Source organism: Macrotis lagotis, chromosome 2 (genome assembly GCF_037893015.1).
Source record: "Macrotis lagotis isolate mMagLag1 chromosome 2, bilby.v1.9.chrom.fasta, whole genome shotgun sequence".
NCBI lineage: Eukaryota > Metazoa > Chordata > Mammalia > Peramelemorphia > Peramelidae > Macrotis > Macrotis lagotis.
The window spans coordinates 11316448-11338034 of record NC_133659.1 but is presented as its reverse complement, the minus strand read 5'-3'; the positions used below and the strand labels follow the sequence as shown (position 1 = coordinate 11338034).

General features: G+C 48.1%; 1 protein-coding gene across 8 annotated transcripts; it reads right to left on the bottom strand.

Annotated features, from left to right (window-relative positions):
• Positions 1 to 8206: 8206 nt before the first annotated feature.
• On the bottom strand, positions 8207 to 21066 carry SERBP1 (SERPINE1 mRNA binding protein 1). Of its 8 annotated transcripts, none has more exons than XM_074221217.1 (9): positions 20530 to 21066; positions 20172 to 20319; positions 19948 to 20088; positions 19745 to 19816; positions 18895 to 19014; positions 13322 to 13499; positions 11113 to 11160; positions 9255 to 9428; positions 8207 to 8599 (listed from the first exon to the last, which is right to left on the bottom strand). In XM_074221217.1, exons 1-9 carry the CDS (start codon positions 20924 to 20926, stop codon positions 8543 to 8545), a joined length of 1335 nt encoding a protein of 444 aa, XP_074077318.1. In that variant the 5' UTR covers positions 20927 to 21066; the 3' UTR covers positions 8207 to 8542. The 8 variants fall into 8 exon arrangements, with proteins under 8 accessions (XP_074077318.1, XP_074077317.1, XP_074077321.1 ...); XM_074221216.1 differs by having other exon boundaries at positions 19745 to 19840; positions 20530 to 21065; XM_074221220.1 differs by having other exon boundaries at positions 18895 to 18969; positions 20530 to 21062.
• Positions 21067 to 21587: the final 521 nt, after the last annotated feature.

The window sequence follows — 21587 nt, the reverse complement described above, 5'->3', positions numbered from 1 at the left end:
AAAGGCACCGACTGAAGCCAGTGGAGGCCGGGGCCCTTCCCCTGCGAGGTAGCAATCACTCCAACAAACTGACCCCCAGCAGCCAGAGAGCGTGGCAGAAATCCAGACCTGCACCTTCAGGGGTGTTGGGGGATTCAAGGCCCCTTGTGTCCAGAAGGCGCCTCATTCTTCACTGAATTGGGAGAGGAGGAGAGGCCAAAGCTTTGCTCTCTTCCTTGAGATCATGGGCTTCAGTCACTGGTCTTTGTGCATCCCTAAAACAATGCCGGTGTGGGGGCTGGGTGGCCTCCTGGCCCTGAGCCAGGCGGGGGTCCGCTGGGGCAGTCCTGGACTGTCCTCCCTTGCTCTGTCCACTCTGCCAGGTGAGGCTCCAAGCGGCAGAATCCCGGCCACTGCCCAGGTCACGCATGGACTAGGTGGTTGTGGGGAGCCTTGGGCTCTTGAATGATCCCATCATTCCTTCTCCAGCCTGCTGACCTTGCTCAGCAGCCCCTCGCTTGAGCCCAACCCACTTGCGCATCACGGCCTCACCTCCCTGAGGTCCCGGTCCACTTCTTGAGCAACAAAGCAGTCCCATCGATGCAGAATATAAACCAGTCACCTTCACTAGAAGCAAAGTGGGAAAGGTCTGAAGAGGCATTGGCATTGGGTTTAGTTTCTACAAGGCGGGCAGGGGGAATCCCTCATTTGAGCCCAGTTTGAGTTATCCATTGTGTCATGCTTCCAGTTCTGTTATACAAGCATTTCTCCAAGTATCCCGAAGAAGCACTACTATGAATGTCAAAAATGTTGTTTTTGTCAAATTCTTTTTAAAAGAATTCTGTTAGCTTAAGGTTCCTATGCCTTGACTACAACTGTCATTCTGTGAAAACATTCAGTGAGCCAAAGACATCCAGTTTCCAGATTCCTGTGTGATAACTACGATAACCACCGGGAGCCTGAGGAAGAAACCTGCCATCCCTAATGCTCAGATGAAGTCCTAAAAGAGAAATCAAGCCCAAGGTCATGGCCGATTTTCCTGGACTATCAAACTCAACCAAAACAGGGTGAATTTGGTCATCAAGGACATGGGACGGAAGGAAGCGCAGGTCCTGCCTCCAACTGTGAAGGGACACAATGGTCGGCAGCTAGCATTGTCAACAAAGACCAAGGTAGGTAGCTATTTATGCAGGTAAATTTTAGAGAAAAATCCAGAACCAATTTCTAGATCATTTCCAAAGTCACTCCTTGTTCTTGGGCTGATGTCCCCAGTCCCGATTCCATGTTTTAAACCAATCCACTATTTAATAACGAGAAGCAGTCTGGGATTCAACATTCATCTTCTCATCGATCCATGAGACTAGATGCCAATCTGCTTATTTGCTTTCCATTAATCGATACTGCTTGGGAACCAGTTGCTTGAAGGAGCGAGGTCTGAACACGTCTTCTGGAGGACTTCAGACCGACATGCCCGGCAGCTGAATTAACACTCAATGTTTCCGTCTGGCTGTCCACATAGCCACTAACCAAGAAGCCCATTTCAGAACACAAGTCACCTGAGGCATTTTAAAGTTCAGCAACTTCCTCCAGGAAACGCCTTCAGAAGTGAAAAACAGCAATTGCCTAGAAAAAAAAATATTTTGCACCACATGGAGGGGAACCCCAGAATAACTTATTTCATTCGTCTCTATCTTGTTACCTTCACAGGGAAGAGCCGCATGCTTAAGGAACCCAAGGCAGGCGTGGGAAGCTTGTGGCCCTTTCCCTTTCTAGAGATGAGGAAATCTGAAGCAGTCACTCGCCCACGGCCACAGATAGTTTCTGAGGCTGGATTTGAACTCAGCTCTTTCTGGTTCCAGGTTTATCTGCCACAAAGCTGCCCCCACCGGTTCTTAAACTGTTTAATCTCCAGCTAGTCCAGAATGCACTAGATACTTTTAAGGAGAAGCTTTCAATGCTAGATGAAAACTAATGGAAAAAAGCTGAGTTCTGAACCTGCCTTCCCCACCCCACCTGCCCAGTGGACAAGATGGTCAATGCCCATTTAAAGTTTTGTCAGTGTTGGAACGCCAAACTTGTAGGGTGAGGGACTCAAGGAGAAAATAGGGCTTTCCAAGGCTTTATTTAGAAAAAGGGATATTTGATTTGATTTCGCACATAAAGCGAACAAATCTACTTCCCTCTCCCCTTTTCTTCAGAGTCTGGCAAACTTGGCTGTGATTTCCCTAGTCTCTCTTCTCTTTTCCCAGCTCTTTCATCCTGGTCCCAATATGGGAGGATAGCTCTCAAAGCCACTAGCCTTTCATAAAACAATTCCAGGTCTTGTTTAAAAGATATGACTACTGGGCAGCTAAGTGGCACTGTGGATAGAGTACCAGCCCCAGCATCAGGACCCGAATTCAAATTTGGCCTCAAAACACTTGATAATAACCTAGTTATGTAACCTTGAGCAAGTCATTTAACCCCAATGCCTTGCAAAAAAACCAAAAATTAAAAAAATAAAAAACATGATATAGCAAATGACATTTTTAATTGCATTAAAATAAAAATCCATCCTGGTTCAAAACAATGAAAAGTCCCCTTTCCAGCCAGGTGATCAGTTCTAGTCTTTCTCCTCAAATCTGTAGCCACCCCCCCCACCCCAGCCAATTCTGCCCATTCAGACCAAGCCGAGGCCAGAGAGGGGACACATTCCAGCTTACAAAGGTCCAATTCTTGGTGGTCCTCACGAGGAAGCTTCAAGGCCCACCGCTCTCTTGAGCAAGATCTCCATTTTCAGATCACTAGGAAACGTTTTCGGTTATATCCACTAGTTGGTGTTCCAGGGGACCACTTGCATTGGTTGCAGGATGCACAAAATGTCAAAGAGGTTCTGGGCTAGATTTTTTGCCCATTTCAAAAGGAAAACCAAAGTTTTCTGTGGGTCTGGAATGAGTAAACTGATTAACTCTGATATCAAAATCCTGGTCAGGATGAGGTGCCCCCACCTCAGTGACAGCCAAGCCAATCTCCGCTGGGATTCCCAATTTCCATTGGCTCTTGCCACAGTCGGTTATTAAAAACCCGCTCCCCTAAGAAGTCTCTGCTCTAATGATGCTGCTTTGATTCCAGACTGGCAAGCTTGGAAAAAACCCACCCGCTTCATCCTCTCAGGTTCCTGGGAGAAGAGGGTGGTTTGGTTGCTCGTGCTCGCCCACCGTGTATGTGGGTGGCTAGCGTCACCATCAGCATAACTGGCTAAGGCCAGGCTAACTACAGATAAGACTGCTGCTAAATCTATCTGCCCTAGCAGACCCACTCAATCCCATAACCATGGAATCTTCTATAAACAAAGTTGACTCGGGTTTCAATGGTCCAAGGCTCCACAAGGCCAGAATAACCTGATGGGATCATCCAATCAAAACACGAAGTTTGTTTTCAATCATAATAACAAGATACCTAATGGTCTACGAATGAAGGCAAATGGAAAGGTGGTCCAATCTTTCTAAATCATAAAAGGGCTTGTGGGTGATGGGTTAGACTTGAAAATCAATTTCCTACTCCCCAAATCACTGACCAGGTGAAGGAACAACAAATGTTGACTTTCTCATTCAAAATAATTCGAAAAAAATGAAAAAAAAATACAAAAAGTCAGGTATCGACTATACATTTTATCAAGACAGGAAATAAGAGTCCCAGTCCCCAGATTATAGTACTAGTATCCTGTGGTCAAGTTTTTCCCTCATAAAACCTAAAATGTTTAAGAGAAAAGGTTGAAGCTTCTATAGATGCCCTCAAATCCATCAAGGCTCCCAAGGGTCCAAGTCACCAGAATACTCTGGCACTACTTTTGGATTTGGTCCTACAACAGTTACAACTGAATTCCATCAAAAGCCAACCTTTCTGGACAAAGCACGCTCATGTAAGTACAACATCCAGGTGGTATCTCACAACAGTCCTGAATTGCACTTTTTACAGATGAGGAAACTTGCCTCAGGTCACAGTTAGCATTCGGGCAGAGTTGAATGCTATTGGTGAGTAAATAAATGGCACAAAAGTTATTCTACTTTTCAAAATGGGTAGCCTGCAGCTATCTTCTGAAGTTGTTTTTTGCTCAGAAACCATTATGAAGAAAATGTCCCCTTATGGACTTCAGGCAAATATTTTTTCATTTCTTCACCTACAAAAAGGAATGACCACCCAAGTATCTGTGAGCACCAAAGGGGTTCAATCTAAGCGAACATTCAATGCCATGTGAAACAAACATCACCACATACAGCATTTCCCATTGAGCTTCATAGTTGTACTATTAAATTACTGACAAATATGTTGATAGTTCTCGAATTACATTCCCTTCATTAACATGATTCCCTTAAGAAATACGTTTTTCCAATTCTATATGACTAGCACCAACTTTCCTAAATTACTCTTTACATCATACCAGCATTGATTTTTGCAGAAAATTCTTGGATTCATAGCAAGGTCCTTCCAATAGCCCAATTCAAAACCCTGCTTTGGAAGCCAAACTTGTTATCTAAAACTAGATGCCTTACAAAAATGAAGTATATAATCAATGATTCAATCAAGTGGGGAAGAATTTTAGTAGTCAAAAACTGCTATCGGGGGACCTAGAATAAGATCTTCCTGCTCCTCTGACATCCTGGGGAGTAGCAGATTGATTCCATCTCCCTCATGCACACCTCGCTTCTGGCAAAAAATGTCCAATCCCTGCCATGGTTCAACTCTGGCTTTCTACCTTACAAAAGCTATGAAAGCCACAAGAACTAGCCAAGTGATCATTGGTACTGAACTGACCTTTCGCTAATGTGATTTTACTCCATTTATGAGCTAACCATGGCCATCCCCTGCCTCCCACAACCAACACCGCCCCCTTTCCCATGGCTTGAGTCTAGACTATTAGATGGCGCCTAATCACACTTAGGGCCCTCATTTAATTTAGTTGGGTTTTTTTTTTAAAGGATCGGTAGACTAATAGCTATCATTTTTGGTGGTTTTTCTAAACTCCTACCTGATAAGGATTTTCTCATCCATTATTTTCCTTCTCTCCTCCAAACCCATTTGACTTTAAATGTCATTCTCAGGCAAGATTTGCAGTATTGTAAAGATGATTAACATTCAAGGATAGTTTCCTAATCTGAACATCATCTCCTTCACATCATTTTTCTGGTGGAAAATGTTTTGTCACCTTATTTTTCCTGTACAAAGGTTTCTTTTAGAGAAATTCTTAGGAAGATCAAAGCAAACCAGCAAGTGGCAACTGCACAATTTGGGGCCATAATGTAACATTTTCACAAGCTATTTTGCTACTGAAAAATCACACTGCTTACAGTAATATGACCTGCTTTATCCACTGATGCTACTATTGATCTAAATTCATTGGGCACCAGTCCTTAAATAGGTAGTTTCTGTTGCCTTTACTACATTGCTGAACATACCTTGCAATGATCTCTTATCAGTATTAGTTATAAATTATTTTTACATTAATATCTTTTTAGTGCTATTTGCATCTGGCTTTAATGACTTACATAAAAGGAATTCAGAGTTTGGCTTAGTTTGGCACAAAAAAACTGCCACCAACTCCATATTTGTATCTTCAGCTATTACTCTAGCTATTTTAGGTTTCAATATTGAAAAAAATTCAATTGTTGACAACAAAAACCATCATTGTACCAAGCAGAATACAAAGCACTAGCTTTATAATGCTTCTGGCAACCTAATATAGTTTACACATACACTCAGATCTCCAATAGGCACATTGCCATCATACCAGCAAAATAAACAGTACAGATTCAAAATAACCCTTTTTAGCCCGAGAGAATATATATTTTGACTTAAGATGCTGGAATAATCTGGGCCAGGTCATAACTAAAAACCTTCCTTTTGAAGGTTTCTCAGGTGAGTCTGGCACAAAAATACTAACATTCTCCTTGGAAGGTTTTCTACTGAAAGAGGGCAGGGCATTTCAGTTGCATTCAGTGGCAGGACATTCCCCGGTGGCCTCCATTTGCGTGGGTATCTGTACTTCATAAGGGAATACTCGTGTCACACAACTTGCCTTCCTTTGAATAAGAAGCTTGTCCCATTTATCTCAACTTCCTTTTTAAAAAATATACCAAGATTAACTTTCATGCTCAAATTCAGTACCAAATGGTGCCATGTGTTTTTCAAGTGCTAAAATTGACTCTTAACGAATGAGAAATCCAAATAACCTGAACAATTCCCACTCACTTTAGAGCTAAATCCTCCAGGTGAGATGTAGCAGCTCATCACTAATCCACCCCCACCCACCCCAAACATCAAGTGAAGCTTTCCTCAAACAGGTCCTTCAGTTAACAAAATTGCCCGATGATGCCCCCACCCCAGCCCCAGGTTGAACACCGGCAAGTCAAACTCAACCCCACAAAACCAGAGCCTTGGAAAAACACAGGTGAAAAACCAGAAACACATGACTTTAAATGGGTTCCTATTTCAAATTGTTTTCATGACTTTTTAAAGAGAGCATGAAAATAAACCTTTATTTTCAGTTTTCACCCACCAAAGAGATATGTTCACAGTTTTAGTGCGACACAAAACGAACCAAGAGGCAAATTTACAACTATCAGAGAAACAGAGCGACCAACTTTAAAGTACACGCTGGCTTGAAAATTGTCATGTGACAGATGAACCGGAATATTGCTCTGGTCTACTTTGTCAACAGGGAGGTTCCTTGTGGGACCAGGCCCGTGGATCCAAGCCTTTATCTGCTTGCATTCTAGGAGTCCAAAGCGTTAAAGACCACGACCACAGGAACCATCGTGACATGGCCATGACCGGCAGCTGGACGTCTGTGCTTTGGCCGGCTGGGGACCCCTGAGGAGCCTGGGATCTGTCTGCAACCCCTCCAAGAATTCCTATTTACACCTTGTGAGGAGACTGTTCTATGTTAGCACCAATGCAGAAAGAACATGCTTAGTGTCCATCTCCTAACACCGGCACACAAAGGTCACTCAGAAACCAACACCTGGCTCCTTACTACTGTATTCTCCTAAAGAGTAAATGAAGTGAATGCATTAGAGAATCAATACATGTGTTAATACTCTCGTACAAGTAACTTCTCTGTAGAAAAGGTCCAGTTAAAGCAAGCCAAAGAGTTTGTTTTCATAATCAAAGATCTCTAATACTTGGCCTGGCCTGAACAATTTTTTTTTGAATTGGACATTATTTGTTTTTCTAACTACTTTGGTAAAAAAAAAATTACAAATGAGTTTAAAGTACTTAACATTAAATGAAATTCCTGTTTCCTATTATCCTAACAAATGTGGCAAACCCCAAAAAACTATTTATTAGTTGCTAACTCCCAAATTCAGTCTTTAGAAAGTGGTGATGCTCCCGTTTCCAGGGATAAATTAGTAACCTAATTTTCCAGAAGGGGAGAAGTTGGGGGGGGGGGGGGAACAAACACATTCATCTGTCAGCAACTGGTTCCCATATACGGAAGCAATATAGCAAATTCAGAAAACAGTAGGAGGTTTTTGGTATGTATTTCAGGGAGCATGCTGTAGTTCCCACCATTTTAAAACAATCTGCTTTTCTCTTTGAGGAACTTAGTATTGCCTCCTTCTCCCCGAGCTAGCAAGCGCCCTTTGGATTCTTCAGAACACAGCTCCCATCAACCCTAGACACACTGAAAGCCGACTGAACGGCCACTTACTCTGCAGGAGCGGCGCAACTCCACCGCATCACCCGGCCAAGCCCACCCCCACCCCACCCTGTCCAATACCCCCCCCCCAAACTCCCAACACACTCACCTATCTTACATGGCAGGATGATTCGTCTCACCAACAGTGAATAGCTTAAACAACTTACCTAACAAGGAATCTATTTTGTTTTGTTTTTTTTAATTGAGAAAAGTTTCCCGAAGTATGGAGAGCTGGCGGGTTGACTGAGGCCTAGCGCCTGCCTTAAATGAACCGCATCACCCAGGATGGGCACTGTCTATACCTGATGGCCACCACAGCCGTCCAAGACTGAAACGATTCAACTAAGTTAAAGTGTTTCAGGAAGGGACTACTCCACACAGCATCGAGTCTGCCAAATTCAAGTGTACATGTCCCATCTGACCACAGGTGACAAACCGCAAAGCAGGGACTAAAAACAAATGATGTCCAATATTTAAAACCAGTCTGTAGTTGAGGGAAAACATCTAAAATCCTTAATTAAAAAACACAAATGAAATGAAAGCTTTAACTGGTACACACTGTTCACACCTATATTTCAAGTTTGGAAACGCATATTTTCAAGCAGCAATACAAAAAAGTATCCATGAAGAATGCATAATCTCTGAAAATTATGAAAACATCCCTGCTACCATTACATTTCTAAATACAAAACTGACTACCATATTGTTGCTTCTGTGTAGCGAGAGAAGTTCATTTTCAAAACAGATAAAATTCAGTCTTTAGGTGTGAATGGTATGAATGACAGTCTTTTTTTTAAAATTTCTTAGTCGTTTAGGATCGTTAAGCATGCAAGCCTCGTGGAGAAGGGTCCACAAAGGAACCAGGGTTGGCTTAGGACGTCCAGTTTAGGCCAGAGCCGGGAAAGCCTCTGGATCATCTACATCAGGAGCAGAAGCACTTGACTGGAAAAGAAACAAGACACAAGTTCATCAGAACCTCCTCCCAGGGGCACCCCTCCCCCCAAGCACATCTCCATTCGGCCCCCGACTTTGACCTACAAAGTACAAGCTTCTGGGGCTCCAGCAAGGCTCAAGGGCTCACTCTAGAGTCAGATGTATATATGATGCAGTGTTAACATCACCAATCTTCTCACACTGGTGAGAGTCTGGCTTCCTCCAAAAACATGAACTGTAGTACTTAGGCCAGAACAATGTCAATCTGGGGTCACCCTCCGGACAAGATGGGTCAAGTATGGGGTCATTTCTCATCACCCTTCCTCCACTCTCAAGTGCATTCTGCTAAGAGCACAGGCCTGGGCTTTCTCTCTTTTAGCGAGAGGGGCTGCTAAGCCCCAGCATGGCCAGTGGGCCAAGTGTGTATTTGTACATGCACGTGCATGCACACACTCACACATGACCCAGTTGGGAATCCATTCTTGATCCTGATGACTGGCAATTTTCAAACTACTTCAGGGGCATGAGAGAATCCATGAAACCCCACTTCACCCAGTCAAATTCCACTATGGCAGCCTCCCTCTAAACTTGCTCCCAGGACAAAAGGTTTCTAAAGGCACGGTCTTCTTTGAGACTTGCCTGGGTGGCACCTGCAAGTCCATACCTTGTCAGTTCTGCTTCCGCGGTTGGGTCGCCCGCCACGTCCGCGCCCGCCTCGTCCTCCTCTGCCGCCACGTCCCGGGCGACCAAGGTCTCCAAAATTGATCTCAAGCTGGGATGTGATGTCATTGGCGGGCTTACGGAAGTGATGATCCATCACAGATTCTTCGGTGTGAGCCTGAAAAGGGAAAGCCACTGAGCAATTAATGGGTCATGATGGGTACAACCTCCTGAAAGAGAAAAGCATTCAAATTTAATACAATGACAACACCACCTCTTTTAAATCTAGTAGATGCCTTCCCCCACTCTCCTCAGAACCGATACTGCCTAGAAAATACTGCCCAACCACCCCAGTGCAGCATACAACAGGATGGCCCCAGGGACAATTTCCACACTGGGACCCTGGTACCATGCACCCAATTTTCCAAATAAGTTGAAAGTTTTAAAGCAAAAAATATTTTGGTAGGTACATGATTCAAAATGAGTTTCAACATACCTGGATTAAAAAAAAAATGATCTTGTTACTCAAGAAACTTGATAGAAAACAGATCTTGGCATGAATTTAATTAATGAAGATGTCGCCTACACCTTAAGGTTCATTCACTACCACCCATGCCTCTAAAAGTTATCACTAAATGAAGAGCTATCAAAGTCTTATTGATAAAATTCCCATCATCTTTAACTTTATTTAATCTCATCTCTAATATTAAAATAAAACTGACTAAACTATAACATACACATTAAGACATTTCACATAAACAGGAATAGGGTCATGTGTGAAAGTGAAAAGGGGCACTCTTGTGTAAAAGAAACGGGACATTCCTGGAAAGTCACACATAAATTGAAGTAAAATATAGGAATGATTTTGTGAGTTCTTTAACAAGTCAAGAATGACTCCCAAATCTCTTACTACAAAATTTTCATTAGGTTTGAAGTCATGAAAATGTCTAAGATCCCAAAAGTGTAAATGCCTCAAAGAATCTGAAATTTTGGACAATGTTCATAGTACATTAGGATTAAGAGTGATGTACATTTTTTTGCTTTCATGAAATATATAGCAAAAGCCTGAAAGGCTAAGAAATGCTTTCTTATTTGACCAAAGAGAAAGGAAAAATTTAAATGGTTCTTGAATTTTGGAAAATCTTCCCAAATTATCATCCTTTGTAATCAAGTTTTAAAGGGTCAACCTTTAACAGAACAAATTAGAATCACCAAGTGCACTAAACTGTCTCAAAATGAATACTGTAATACTGTATGCTCTCCACCGAGGTTTAACAACATTCTTGAAGCAGTAGAATTGGCCAGAGCCAATTATTCAATTCCTATTCCTTTTTCCTTAGACACTTGCTGATGAAGTCTACACATCAGGGATGTTCCCCACCTCCTCCTGGCCTCCAAGGTAGATGCTAGTGGTGGGAGGCAGAAGCCTGGTTCAGATGGAACAACACCATGGGGGGGGGGGGGGGGGATTTCTTCCACTACCTTTTGTCCTAGAGCAATGGACAATCAGCTGAGAGCTCTCATCTTAGTACCACCCCTAACAGATATATGTGGCAATTCAAGCCACTTAACCAATGCTATGCTGCCTCAGTTTCCTCAGCTATGAAAGGGCTCTGAAAGTGCTCTGAAAGTGCTCAGCCAGCAGTTCAAGTTCTTCCCTAGGCTTCTAGGAGGTGACGCCAGCTGACCGAGTCAGCCAAGCAGTATAGAGACCGCAGGGACCGGAGAGAGAGAGATCTGAACCATAACTGGAAGGACCTATACTCAAAGGGGGGAAAATGGGAGGGGGAACCTTGTGCTAAAGCTTCTCTGCCTAAGAACCATCTTAAACCAGAAAAGAACAAAAATGAAAAGATCAGCACCTCATGTGACTCCACAGGTCTCCCCTGCACCTCTGTCATTCCCTTCGTCTGAGGTAAGTCATTGGTCCACACCCAAGAAAAGGGGGAGAAAGGAATAAATGAGATTACATATGGAATTTAAAAAAAGTAAAGGAACATGAAATTTCTAAGGTGAAAAGGCCAAGACAAAAGCTAGAGGCACAGCTCCATTGGGGCTCAGAGGGAACAGGCTTCTGGGGGGAAGCGGGGTCACACTCAGGGTCACCCTCGGACAGTTCCGTACTACACAACTTTTTATTCACGAGTTTAAGTCCGGTGGAAGCAGGTCAGAGGCTCCCCCCTCCCAGTTCTCTCCCAATTCTAAGGCTGGGCACCTGGATGACTGGGCTTGGGGGCCAAAGGCAAGGGAGTTAGAATCAATTTGCCCACAGGCAATTGTCATAGGAAACCTGAGGTTTCTGGGGCAGAGGTCCCTGATACCTGATGAAAACCCGGGAAGACAGGAGTTCTCTGGTCTAAGGTTTACAGGGCCTCTGAAGCCCCATGGCTATTCTGACCACTACCCGGCCACATGTTCTGGATATAGCTCATCAAATGAGTATCCCTCAAAGACTACAAAATGGGTCCTTAGGAAGTAAAGGCCAGGTGAAAAATTATGACTTTACAGCATCTCATACTTATGCTTAAAAAAAAAAAGAAAACTTGCAAAAATTCCATTTCAGGCTACCCAAATCCAGTAGCTGTGTTTCTGAAAAGGTTACATCCCAAATGAGGACACACCCATATCAAGAGGTGCAAAAGGGGGCAACCCATTTTTATCTTCTTATCATTACTAGGAGTAATAGACACAGGTTAAATTAGTAACAAAGGTAGGGGAGGCCATTTTTGCTCACAAGCAGTCCTCCAATGACTCCCCGAATGACAAGCTCTCTTCTGGCCAGCAAAGGGACTCATTGGGAGTTGGCATTGAGTCTCCAGGGAGGCCCCCCCTTGTTGGGCATTCCTGGGATTCTGCTGTTCCCTCTCACCTTCACCTCTCCCCTATCTAGGCCTGTGGCTGGAGCAACTACCTGCAGGAAGAGTCGAGCAGGAACAGAGGGGATGGAAATAGAGCCAGCAAGAGATGAACTGCAGAATTATGAAAGGGGCCTTAAAAGGAAGATGTTGCCAGATACTGAAAATTATCTTAGAATGTCATTATTCATCCAACCCACCAGGAGAAAGCAGTTAAGTATAGGGGTCGGAGAAAACTAAGCCCCAAGAGCACTGTTCAAAGCACCTCTTACGGCTCAACTCTTGCAATTTGCTGGTTCACTCCTCTAAAAACACTTGACCTTTTGTGTCCCCTGAAACTTACTGCCAATGCAATGGTAAAGACAGGGTGGATGCCCAATCTGAGCCTCCCAACACCAGAGGGCCCACTGGAAGAGGAAAGCAGCCCCATGGGAGGGGGTTCCAGCATTTGGAGACCCCCAATCCCCTCAGCAGGTCACCTGGCCCCTGTGGCAGGTGATCAGTGGGCAATCAGCAGAGTGAATGCATACCAGGAATGAGCTTTGCTTCATCATTCTTCAGTGTTCTGAAACCCATCATTTTTAGAGTAAGATGCAACAACTCATCTCGTGGGCCTCCAAGCCCCACATGGTAAAGAGTAGAGGCTGATGCCCCCAAGTCAGGGGGACAAATGTCAGTGAAGGGGCACAAAGCCAAGGGCTCATGGTTAGGAACTACAGACAGTTGGCCCTCCATCCACCTTCCAGAGGAGCAGCTCTCCCTGCCTAACCTGCGCCCACATTGGGTATCTGAGGCTACTGAAGACCAAATGTGACAGCAAGGACGCCAAGCCTCACTCAACAGGGCACTGGGACCTTTCCAGGGTTCCCCTTTCCAGCCCCTTCTTTACTCCCAGGGACCAAGGCCAGACAACTGCTTTCACACCAACACTCTACAGGCACAATCGAACACACAGCTCGTACAGAGTCCAAGCGAGGTTCTCAGACGCATAACAGAACATCGGGGCCAGAACTGGCCCCCTGCGTCCATGTCCACCCCCTCCCCCACCTCATGCTCCCACCCTGGGCTCAATGACAGTGTTTTGAACAGAGGACCACGCAGGTGGCCTCAGTGTTCCCTTCCCAAGCCAACAACAGAAGCGCTCCCCAGGGAGCATCCATCGCACAGGACAACAGACGCACCTCGATCCAAGTGCCCACAACATCAGCGAACTCACCTCCTCACTCTTGGACTTGTGCAGCACAAATCCCTTCTTCCACTGCCCATCGGCGCCCTCGTTGGGTTTGCGGATATTAAATTCTACTTTTGCCCGGTCCTTATTCTGAATAGCCTTCCACTCATCCAAGGTCATTTCTTTTGGGCCCTCCTCCTTTACCTCTTCAACTTCGTTTTCTCTGTGAAAAGAATGTTGCAAAGACTTTAAAGAGGACAGAAAAGTCAAGGCAGGCCTCCTGATGTTTTAGGGGCAGGGTTTAGTTATTCAGATTGGAAACTGGGGACACCCTGGAATCATTCTATAAAGACCAGGATAGAGAAGTCACTGGCATAAAGGAGTTCAGTGATACTTTCAAAGTTTCACAATCCTCCTGTCACTGCACAAGGACAACTGCAGCGCGGCCAGAATCACTTATTAAGTACAACACGGAGGGCAGGGAATGAGAATCTGTACAAGGACTGGGCTGGACCCTCCCCCAAGGCTGCTGAATGGGCGATGGAGGGAGGGCGGACAAGAGAGGTTGCAGAGGGGCCATCAGGAGACTGTCACTGAGAGGCTAAAAGGGAAAGGGAGAATTTAGGGAGGTGGGAGAGTTATTTTGAAACTGGTTTAAATTTTTTAAAAGTACCATCTTCACATTTGCTTTGTAAAAATGGTTTACCTTGGTTAAGATAGAAAGGGACCAAGAGAATCACAACTGAAGTGTTTGCATGCTGGGCAGAGGACAAGAAAACAGGCTTGTGATCTCAGTATACCCAGTGCTCCCATCAGACTGATAGCCCAGGCCCTTCTCAGCAGAGTTTGTTCCTCTGGGTGACACTTGCAGTTTGTAGAAAGCAAAAGGGTGCTGCTTTGTAGTTTAAGTTTCAAAATACTTCATCCTTTCAAGTTTTTTAAGGGACATCAACCTCAGAAACACCAATTCTCTAAATACAACTCCTGTTCAGGAGTACACCCCATTTGGAGAAGCCTGGTTGAGACAAGCCCAACTGGGGTGGGGGGGCCTGTTTTTCCCTAAGCTCCACCAGGGGCCAACTCCCCAGCTCTGCTTTGGGGTTGCCTCCATCCAGTCTCTGGGGGAAGGTACCGGTGGCAGGGGGGCCGTGGCCAACACAAGAGGCCATCATTCTTGAACCTCTCCCTTCTATGCAAAAATCTTGGGCTCCTCTCTTCTCTACTTGCTTCAGAGCTTTGATAGTCAACAACTTAAACTCCAAAAATCTATTTGAGTATGACTTGTGAAGTGTCTACTATTTCATTTGTTAGCTACCATTATCATCACTGTCATTTTAGAGTGACAGTCCCATTGAACATAAGCACCTGCATTGGGGCAGACCGCTAGGTGGCACAGTCAACAGTGCCCCAGGTGAGGAGTGCAGGGGCCCGAATTCAAATTCAGTCAGACAACAGTTGTGTGACCCTGGGAATGCACTACACCCTGGCTCCAGTATCTCTGCCAAGAAAATCCCAAACAGGGTGGTAGAGTCAGGTATGGGTGGGCTAAGCCCAATCCAAGGAGCTTCCCATATGATGCTTAAAAGTATAAACACCAGCGAGGGAAGAGCCCCATTGGAGTTCCTTATTTACTTTGGAGAAAAAAGGAGTCTGTCTGCCCAGGGCCCCACATCCAAGGGCAGAACTGGGTTCTGTCAGAGCTCTCTCACGAGTCCTGGGCCAAGGCCCCGTATCAGAGTCCTGCTAGGCCAATGAGTGCAGCAGGCTCAACTCCTCCCAGGACTGTAGTGCTTATTTTCCTCAGGTAAGGAAGGCCTCACTCTGCCTCCTCTCCCCCTTGACCACTCCTCAAGGGCAACCCAAAGGCAACAAAAATGAGCATACCCTTTGATCTAGCAATACCACTCCTGTGTCTATACCCTGAAGAAATGATGAAAAAGGGTACACTTCTACAAAAATACTCATAGCAGCCCTGTTTGTGGTGGCGAAGAATTGGAAATCAAATAAATGTCCTTCAATTGTGGAATGGCTTAGCAGACTGGTATACACGTCATGGAACATTACTGTTCTATTAGAAACCAGCAGGGATGGGAATTCAGGGAAGCATGGAAGATTTGCATGAACTGATGCCGAGTGAGATGAGCAGAACCAGAAAAACACTGTACACCCCAACAGCAACATGGGGGCAATGATCAACCTTGATGGACTCGCTCATTCCATCAGTGCAACAACCAGGGACAATTTGGGGCTGTCTGCAATGGAGAAGAACATCTGTATCCAGAGAAACAACTGCAGAGTTTGAACAAAGACCAAAGACTATTTATTACCTTAAATTTTTTAAAGTGTCTTATATAATTTTGCTATCTCTAATATTTTATTTTCTCATGGATATGATTTTTGTCTCAACACATTCAATTTTGATCAAAGTATAACATGGGAACAAGGTAAAGACTAACACTGCCTTCTGGGGGGTGGGTTATAAATCTTACAAAAAAAATAATAGGTAACTACTATTGCATATAATTGGAAAATTGATAAAATTTTTTTACAAAAAGCTACTTGCCAAAACTTTCACTAAAGTTCATTAAAGTTCAAACTAAAGTTCAAAAACAGGGGCAGCCCTTTACCACCTCTGCTGCCCCCTTCCTCTCTCCCACCCCACACCTCCTGCCTCACCTTTCCTCCCCCTAGCAAAGGGTGAAGTTTTGACCATGTGCTTGCTTCCCACCTGGGTCTGGCCCACTCCTCTCCTACCACTGATGCCTACTTTCTAAAGGCCTTTCTGAGCCCATGGTCATACCTATCCTATTTACTTGCTTATGAATGTATCCTCCCAGGAAAGTGCGAAGTCTGGGAAAGCAAGGACAGCCTCACTTTTGCCTCTCTACCTTTGGGACAGATGGACACAGCAGGCACCTAAGCAATGCTTCTGGACAGATAAAAGCGCAGCGCGGCAGGGAAGCATGCTGGCTGGGAAAGGAGGGGCCGGCTCCTGGGCCAGGGCCTCAGTCCTTACACTTTGGAGGAACAGAGGATGCAGAGCCTCCAAACCCACCCTGCCCCCAGCACAGCACTGGGGAGAAAAGAACTGGAAGAAATCCTATGAGGAAGAGATGTAGGCCAAAGATATAGACAAAAAAAAGAGGGTGGGTCATTGGGTGGTGGCAGGGAAAGGAGGAAGGGACAGCTGTTGGAAAGGAGGGACCCCAGGAGTGCAGGGGGATGAGAAGCCCATTGGGCTGCAGTAGCAGCCGCTGCCACCTTCAACAAGGACCTTGGGATCAAAGCAGGTGACCAATTGGCCTTCAGGACCTCCCCATGGCTCCTCTACAGGCCCCAAGCCTCCTTTAAGGAGGGTCTGCACAGCTTGGAAAGCAGAAGCTTCCCCAAACTTCCCCAAAGGGATTCCCAAGGCCAGCCAGTGATCTCTCCCCTCTTCTGAAGGGCCCCTGGACCAAATGCCATCCTACCCTCCTCTGGAATTTTTTTCTATTCTAAGATTTTCCCCTATTAGAGTCTAAGCTCCTTGAGGGCAGGGAGGCTGATATCCCCAGGGACTGGCCGACTGACCAAATGACAAAGGTTCGTAGGCTCCAAAGAGGCTGAAGAGACTTAAGACAGTTTAGAAGAGGAAATCAATGTCCCAGGAATGACTTTGGGGAAGTTGCCACCCAGGAAAATACGTTCCCCAAGCCATGACCACCACCTAAGTCCACCTAATGGGCCAACCTGGGAGGCTACAGGGCCCCCTCCCTTACTCTTCACCAAAGGCTCAGGCCCAGCCAGTCAATGATGTGGCCAAAGACTCTAAGGTTCTTTCTAATGGATTTGAATTCGGTGATTCATTGATAGAAATAGGCAAATGACGAAACAGATTTAGGGAGAAAGGATGTTCTAGAAACCTCTATTGAGGAGTCCAAGAGCAAGACCAAGGATGGAGATGATGGAGATGTAGGCTTGTCAATCACTCATATACCAGCTAATCAAAGTAGGTGAAATCCATGGCGGGAGCCTGACTATCTTGTTTTAGGCTCTCTGTTCTCCCAGCACCCAGAAATACTAATTTAAGAAATGAACAATTATGTCAACAGTTCTCAAACTAGGCTCTGTTTTTTCCATCTTTTCACCCAGCACCTATTGGGTGTCAAAGAAAACACCTGTTGAAATAGATTTAGCCCCAAAACACACCCTGGTGTGTGTGCCTCCTAAGGAGGGGTGACAGCCAGGCTATCCTGAGTAACGGGGAGCCCAATTTTGGCAGGTGCTATGGTGGGATGGTGTCAAGGAGAGGTCTGGATTGGGGCAGAGTCTACTAAAAGTTGTTTGTCCAACCTCTCCATCAGATCTCTTCACCTACAAGTTTCCACACCAGGAGTCTCAGATAAAGACAGAGCTCAAAATATTTCCATGGGTCAGGGGTGCAGAGAGGGCACTAGAAGTGGGGGTGGGGCTCCCCGTAGAAGCCTGGGCCAGCAAGTCAGGGGGCTAGCTCTAGTCAGCTCTCAGTGCCCTCATCCAATTTCTTTAAGCAAGAGATGCCCAAGACACAATGACTATTAAGGATTTAAGAGTTTAGATTGAGGGAAAGATGAGTAAGCCAGACAGATTCCATACCACAGAAAGCTTGGTAAGGAGATTCAGCCCTGGAGTGAAAAGGGGCTGGGGCCGGGCACCAGGGGAGCACACAGTGCCTGGACTTTCAGGTATAGCTGTGACAAAAGACGGCCAGAAGCTGACCACACTCCCACTACTGTCCTTTAACTGGCTGCTTCCAATTTCACCTGTCTCTGGTTAGTACTTTTGTTTCTAACACCCCTCCTCTATTCTGAGGGACCCCACTCTGGGATCAGGATCTTGGGGCACACTTGGAGCAAGATTTCAAATGGGTTGTCTGCAGTCTGCCAAGGAGCAACTATAAAAATCAAAGGCACTTTAGCACTGAACCAGATGAATCCAACTATTCACAATGCATCAATATGGCAAGCCAGATTAATTTATGTACCAGCCTGGCTTGAACCCATTTGATTTTCCAGATGTATTTCTTTTAATACTTAAACTAAATGTTAAGCTGTCTAAAAGTCCTTATCTTTCAAACCAGATTATCCTTAGGGAGCATGAACATTAGTATGCAAATGCAATCATCATTCTGCCTTAAAACCTAGACAGGGAACAAATGCCAGCACCTTCAAGTCCATGTACTTCTCAGGCCCTGGGGGCTGGGAAGGACCAATCTCTCAGATGGGAACTCCTCAGAAAGAAGAATCCAGAGTCAAATCTAAGTTGAGTGGGTCCCTGGTGCCTTGTGAGAAAAGGGGCCCTGCCCTACTCAACTTCTGTCTTTAATTTGTCTCCCAATTCCTTGAACATAATCTCTCCCAAAGCAAAACTTCTCACCCCACTCCATCAGCAAAAGTCCCAAATTAACTGGTCAATTTGTCCTCAGCTTTTCCTCATCCATCACTATTCTACTTTCAATCAAAATGCACTTTGTCATCAGACCAAAGAGAGTTGATAAGCACTAGATGACTGTCCACCATCCACGGGCTCAGGAGAAGCCAAGGCTTGAGGATGGTGGACAAGAGACAAGGACCGGCTCTGCTGCCGCCCACAGAACTCACTTATTTTCTGTATCAGCCACTGGATGCTCTTCTCCTTCAGGTGTCTCCTCGGTCACAGTGGTTTGCTCCAAGTCACTGCAATTATAAGACATTTGTTTCTGAATGTATTGGGGGCCCCCTCTAAGGAGAGAAAGAAAGACAAGAAAGGCATCTGGTTCGTTTATGCATGGCCTAGTAGTGGTCTCTTTTCCCAAATAAAAACATGCATCACCTCCCCCCACACATTCATGAAGTCCCAACTCCCAGCAAATGACTTAAGGTCTTTGTCCTTGGTATATACATTACTTCAAATACTACATATACAATCAGAACACACGTCAACATCTTGGAGAGAGAGTCTTATGAGCAAAAAGATGTTCACCAAAATAATGAAATAGTATGTCACTGAAAACGCTACTCAAATAACAAGATGATCCCCCCCCATACTTTCATAAATACTGAAAAAAGTCTTGGATAAATGAATATTTAATGAAATTGCAATTTAATATAAATTGTAACCTAATGATGCTAAGAAGTTCTCAGACGATGAGCACCTAAAAAGATCCTTTTAACATAACCACTCATTTTGGGATCCCATGGTGTGGAATTGGAAGATGTGAGTTTCCTTAAATATACAAGGCACTCACAGGGCTTTTGTGCCATCCCCGAGCCCTGTGTTTCTAAGGCCTCCTCAGCACGGGTCCCCGCTACATGCATTGGTCTTCCCAGGCTAAGTGACCTGCCCGAGCTCAGGGCAGGGGCTCTAACGATGAGGCTACACCTCATTCCTGTCCGCCTGGGTCCTGCTTGCTGTGGGCCTCGGGGCCGGAGGGCCGGACCCGGACAAAGCACAGAAAGCGGCAAAACTCACGTCAACTCGTCTTTGACGGTTCCCCAGTTGTGCGAGCCGCTTCCTCCGCGTTTGTCCTCATGCTTCAGACCACTAAAATGCGAATGTGAGAAAGAACTAACAGAACTGAGTTAACATTATAGTGACTGCGGGCAGAAACCAACTAAGCTTTCCTAGCCCAGCACGACAGCAACGTCAGCGCACGGCCCAAATTCAAGACTTACGATCTGTCGCTGCCGCTGTGCCTGTCAAACTCCCTCTTGCCGCGGGAGTCGAAGCCGTCGCCTCTGCCCAGGCCGCGGCCGCGGCCCCGTCCCCGGCCCCCCGGGCCGCCGCGGCCCCGCATCGGCCGCTCCATGACGGGCCTGCGGGGAGAAGCGGCCCCTGAGCGGCGCGTCCGGCGCGTCCGGCCCGGGGCGTCCCCCCCGCGGCCCGGCCCGGGACTCACTTGTCCACCGAGAACTCCCCGGCCTCGGCCTTGTCCTCCGCCGCCTTCTCGAAGCGCCGCTCCCGCGGCGGCCGCCGCTCCGGCCGCCTGTCGCCGGGCTTGTCCGCCTGCAGCTGCTGGTCCGGCCTGCGGCCCACCCGCCGGATGCCTGCGGGACACGGCCCTGAGCGAGGCGGCCGGGCGGCCGGACCCCGGCCCCGGCCCCGACCCCGACCCCGGCCCCGGGGCCCCGGCCCCGGCCCCGGCCCCGGCCCCGGCCCCCGGGCCCCCGCCCCGCCCCGCCCCGCACGTGGCCGCCCGCACGTGGGTGCCGCGCCGCACGTGGGTGCCCGCGCCCCCCGCCCCGCGCCCCCCGCACCTTCCTTCTTGAGCGCGGCGGGCGGCGGCGGCGCCTCGTCCTTCTTGTCGGCGGCGGCCGAGGCCGGGCCCGCGGCGGCGGCGCTGAGCGGCGCGGCGGGCGGCGGCAGCGGGTTCTTGCGCTCCTTCTGCGACTCCTTGCGCAGCGGCTTCCCGGGCGCGCCCCCGCCGCCGCCGCCGCCGCCGCCGCCGCCCCCCGCGCCGGCCTGGGCCGCGGCCTGCGCCGCGCTCTTGGGCCCGGGCCCGCCGCCGCCCCCGCCGCCGCCGCCGCCGCCGCCTTCCTTCTTCTTGTTCTCGGCCGCCTTCAGCACCTCGAAGGGGTCCGATTCGTCGTCAAATAGCTGGTCGAACCGGTTGGTGACGACGCAGCCGAAGCCTTCCTGCAGGTGGCCGGGCATGATGGGGCCCCGGCGGCGCGTTCCTCCACGGATTGCAGCGGGCCGCGCCGAGCCGACGGCGCCTGCTTCAGCTCGTCCCCACAAGATGGCCGGGCCGAGAGAGAGACCGCCTTCTCTTCCGGCGCCGCGCACACATCCGGGAGCCGCCGCGCCGCGGGGCACGTCGGGAAGGGCAGGCGGCCGGCGCCGCGCCGCCCGGGACGGCGCCGGCGCGGACTACAACTCCCGGCGGGCAGCGCGCGCCGGCGGGCGCCAAGCGGAGCGGGGCGGGGCGGGCCGGGGCGGGGCGGGGCCGGGGGGAGGGAGGCCCGCGGGGGAGGGGGCGGGGCGGGGCCGGCGGGGGGGATCCCGGCCCGGGGACACCTGCCGCCCCCCCGCCCCCCCCCCCCCGGGACCGCCGGGCCGGGGCCGCGCGCACGTGGCCGGCGCGGTCAAGGTCACCGGGCCGGGAAAGCGGGGCCGCGCGTGGCGGCTCCGGGACACGCCCCCCCGCGCCGGCCCTGTCCCGGGGGGGGGGGGAGACGCGGGGTGCCCGGGGGGAGGGGGCGCCGGGGAGGAGGAGGGGGCGCCGGGGGGAGGGGGCGCCGGGGAGGAGGAGGGGCGCCCGGGGGAAGGAGGGGGCGCCGGGGAGAGGAGGGGGCGCCCGGGGGGAGGGGGCGCC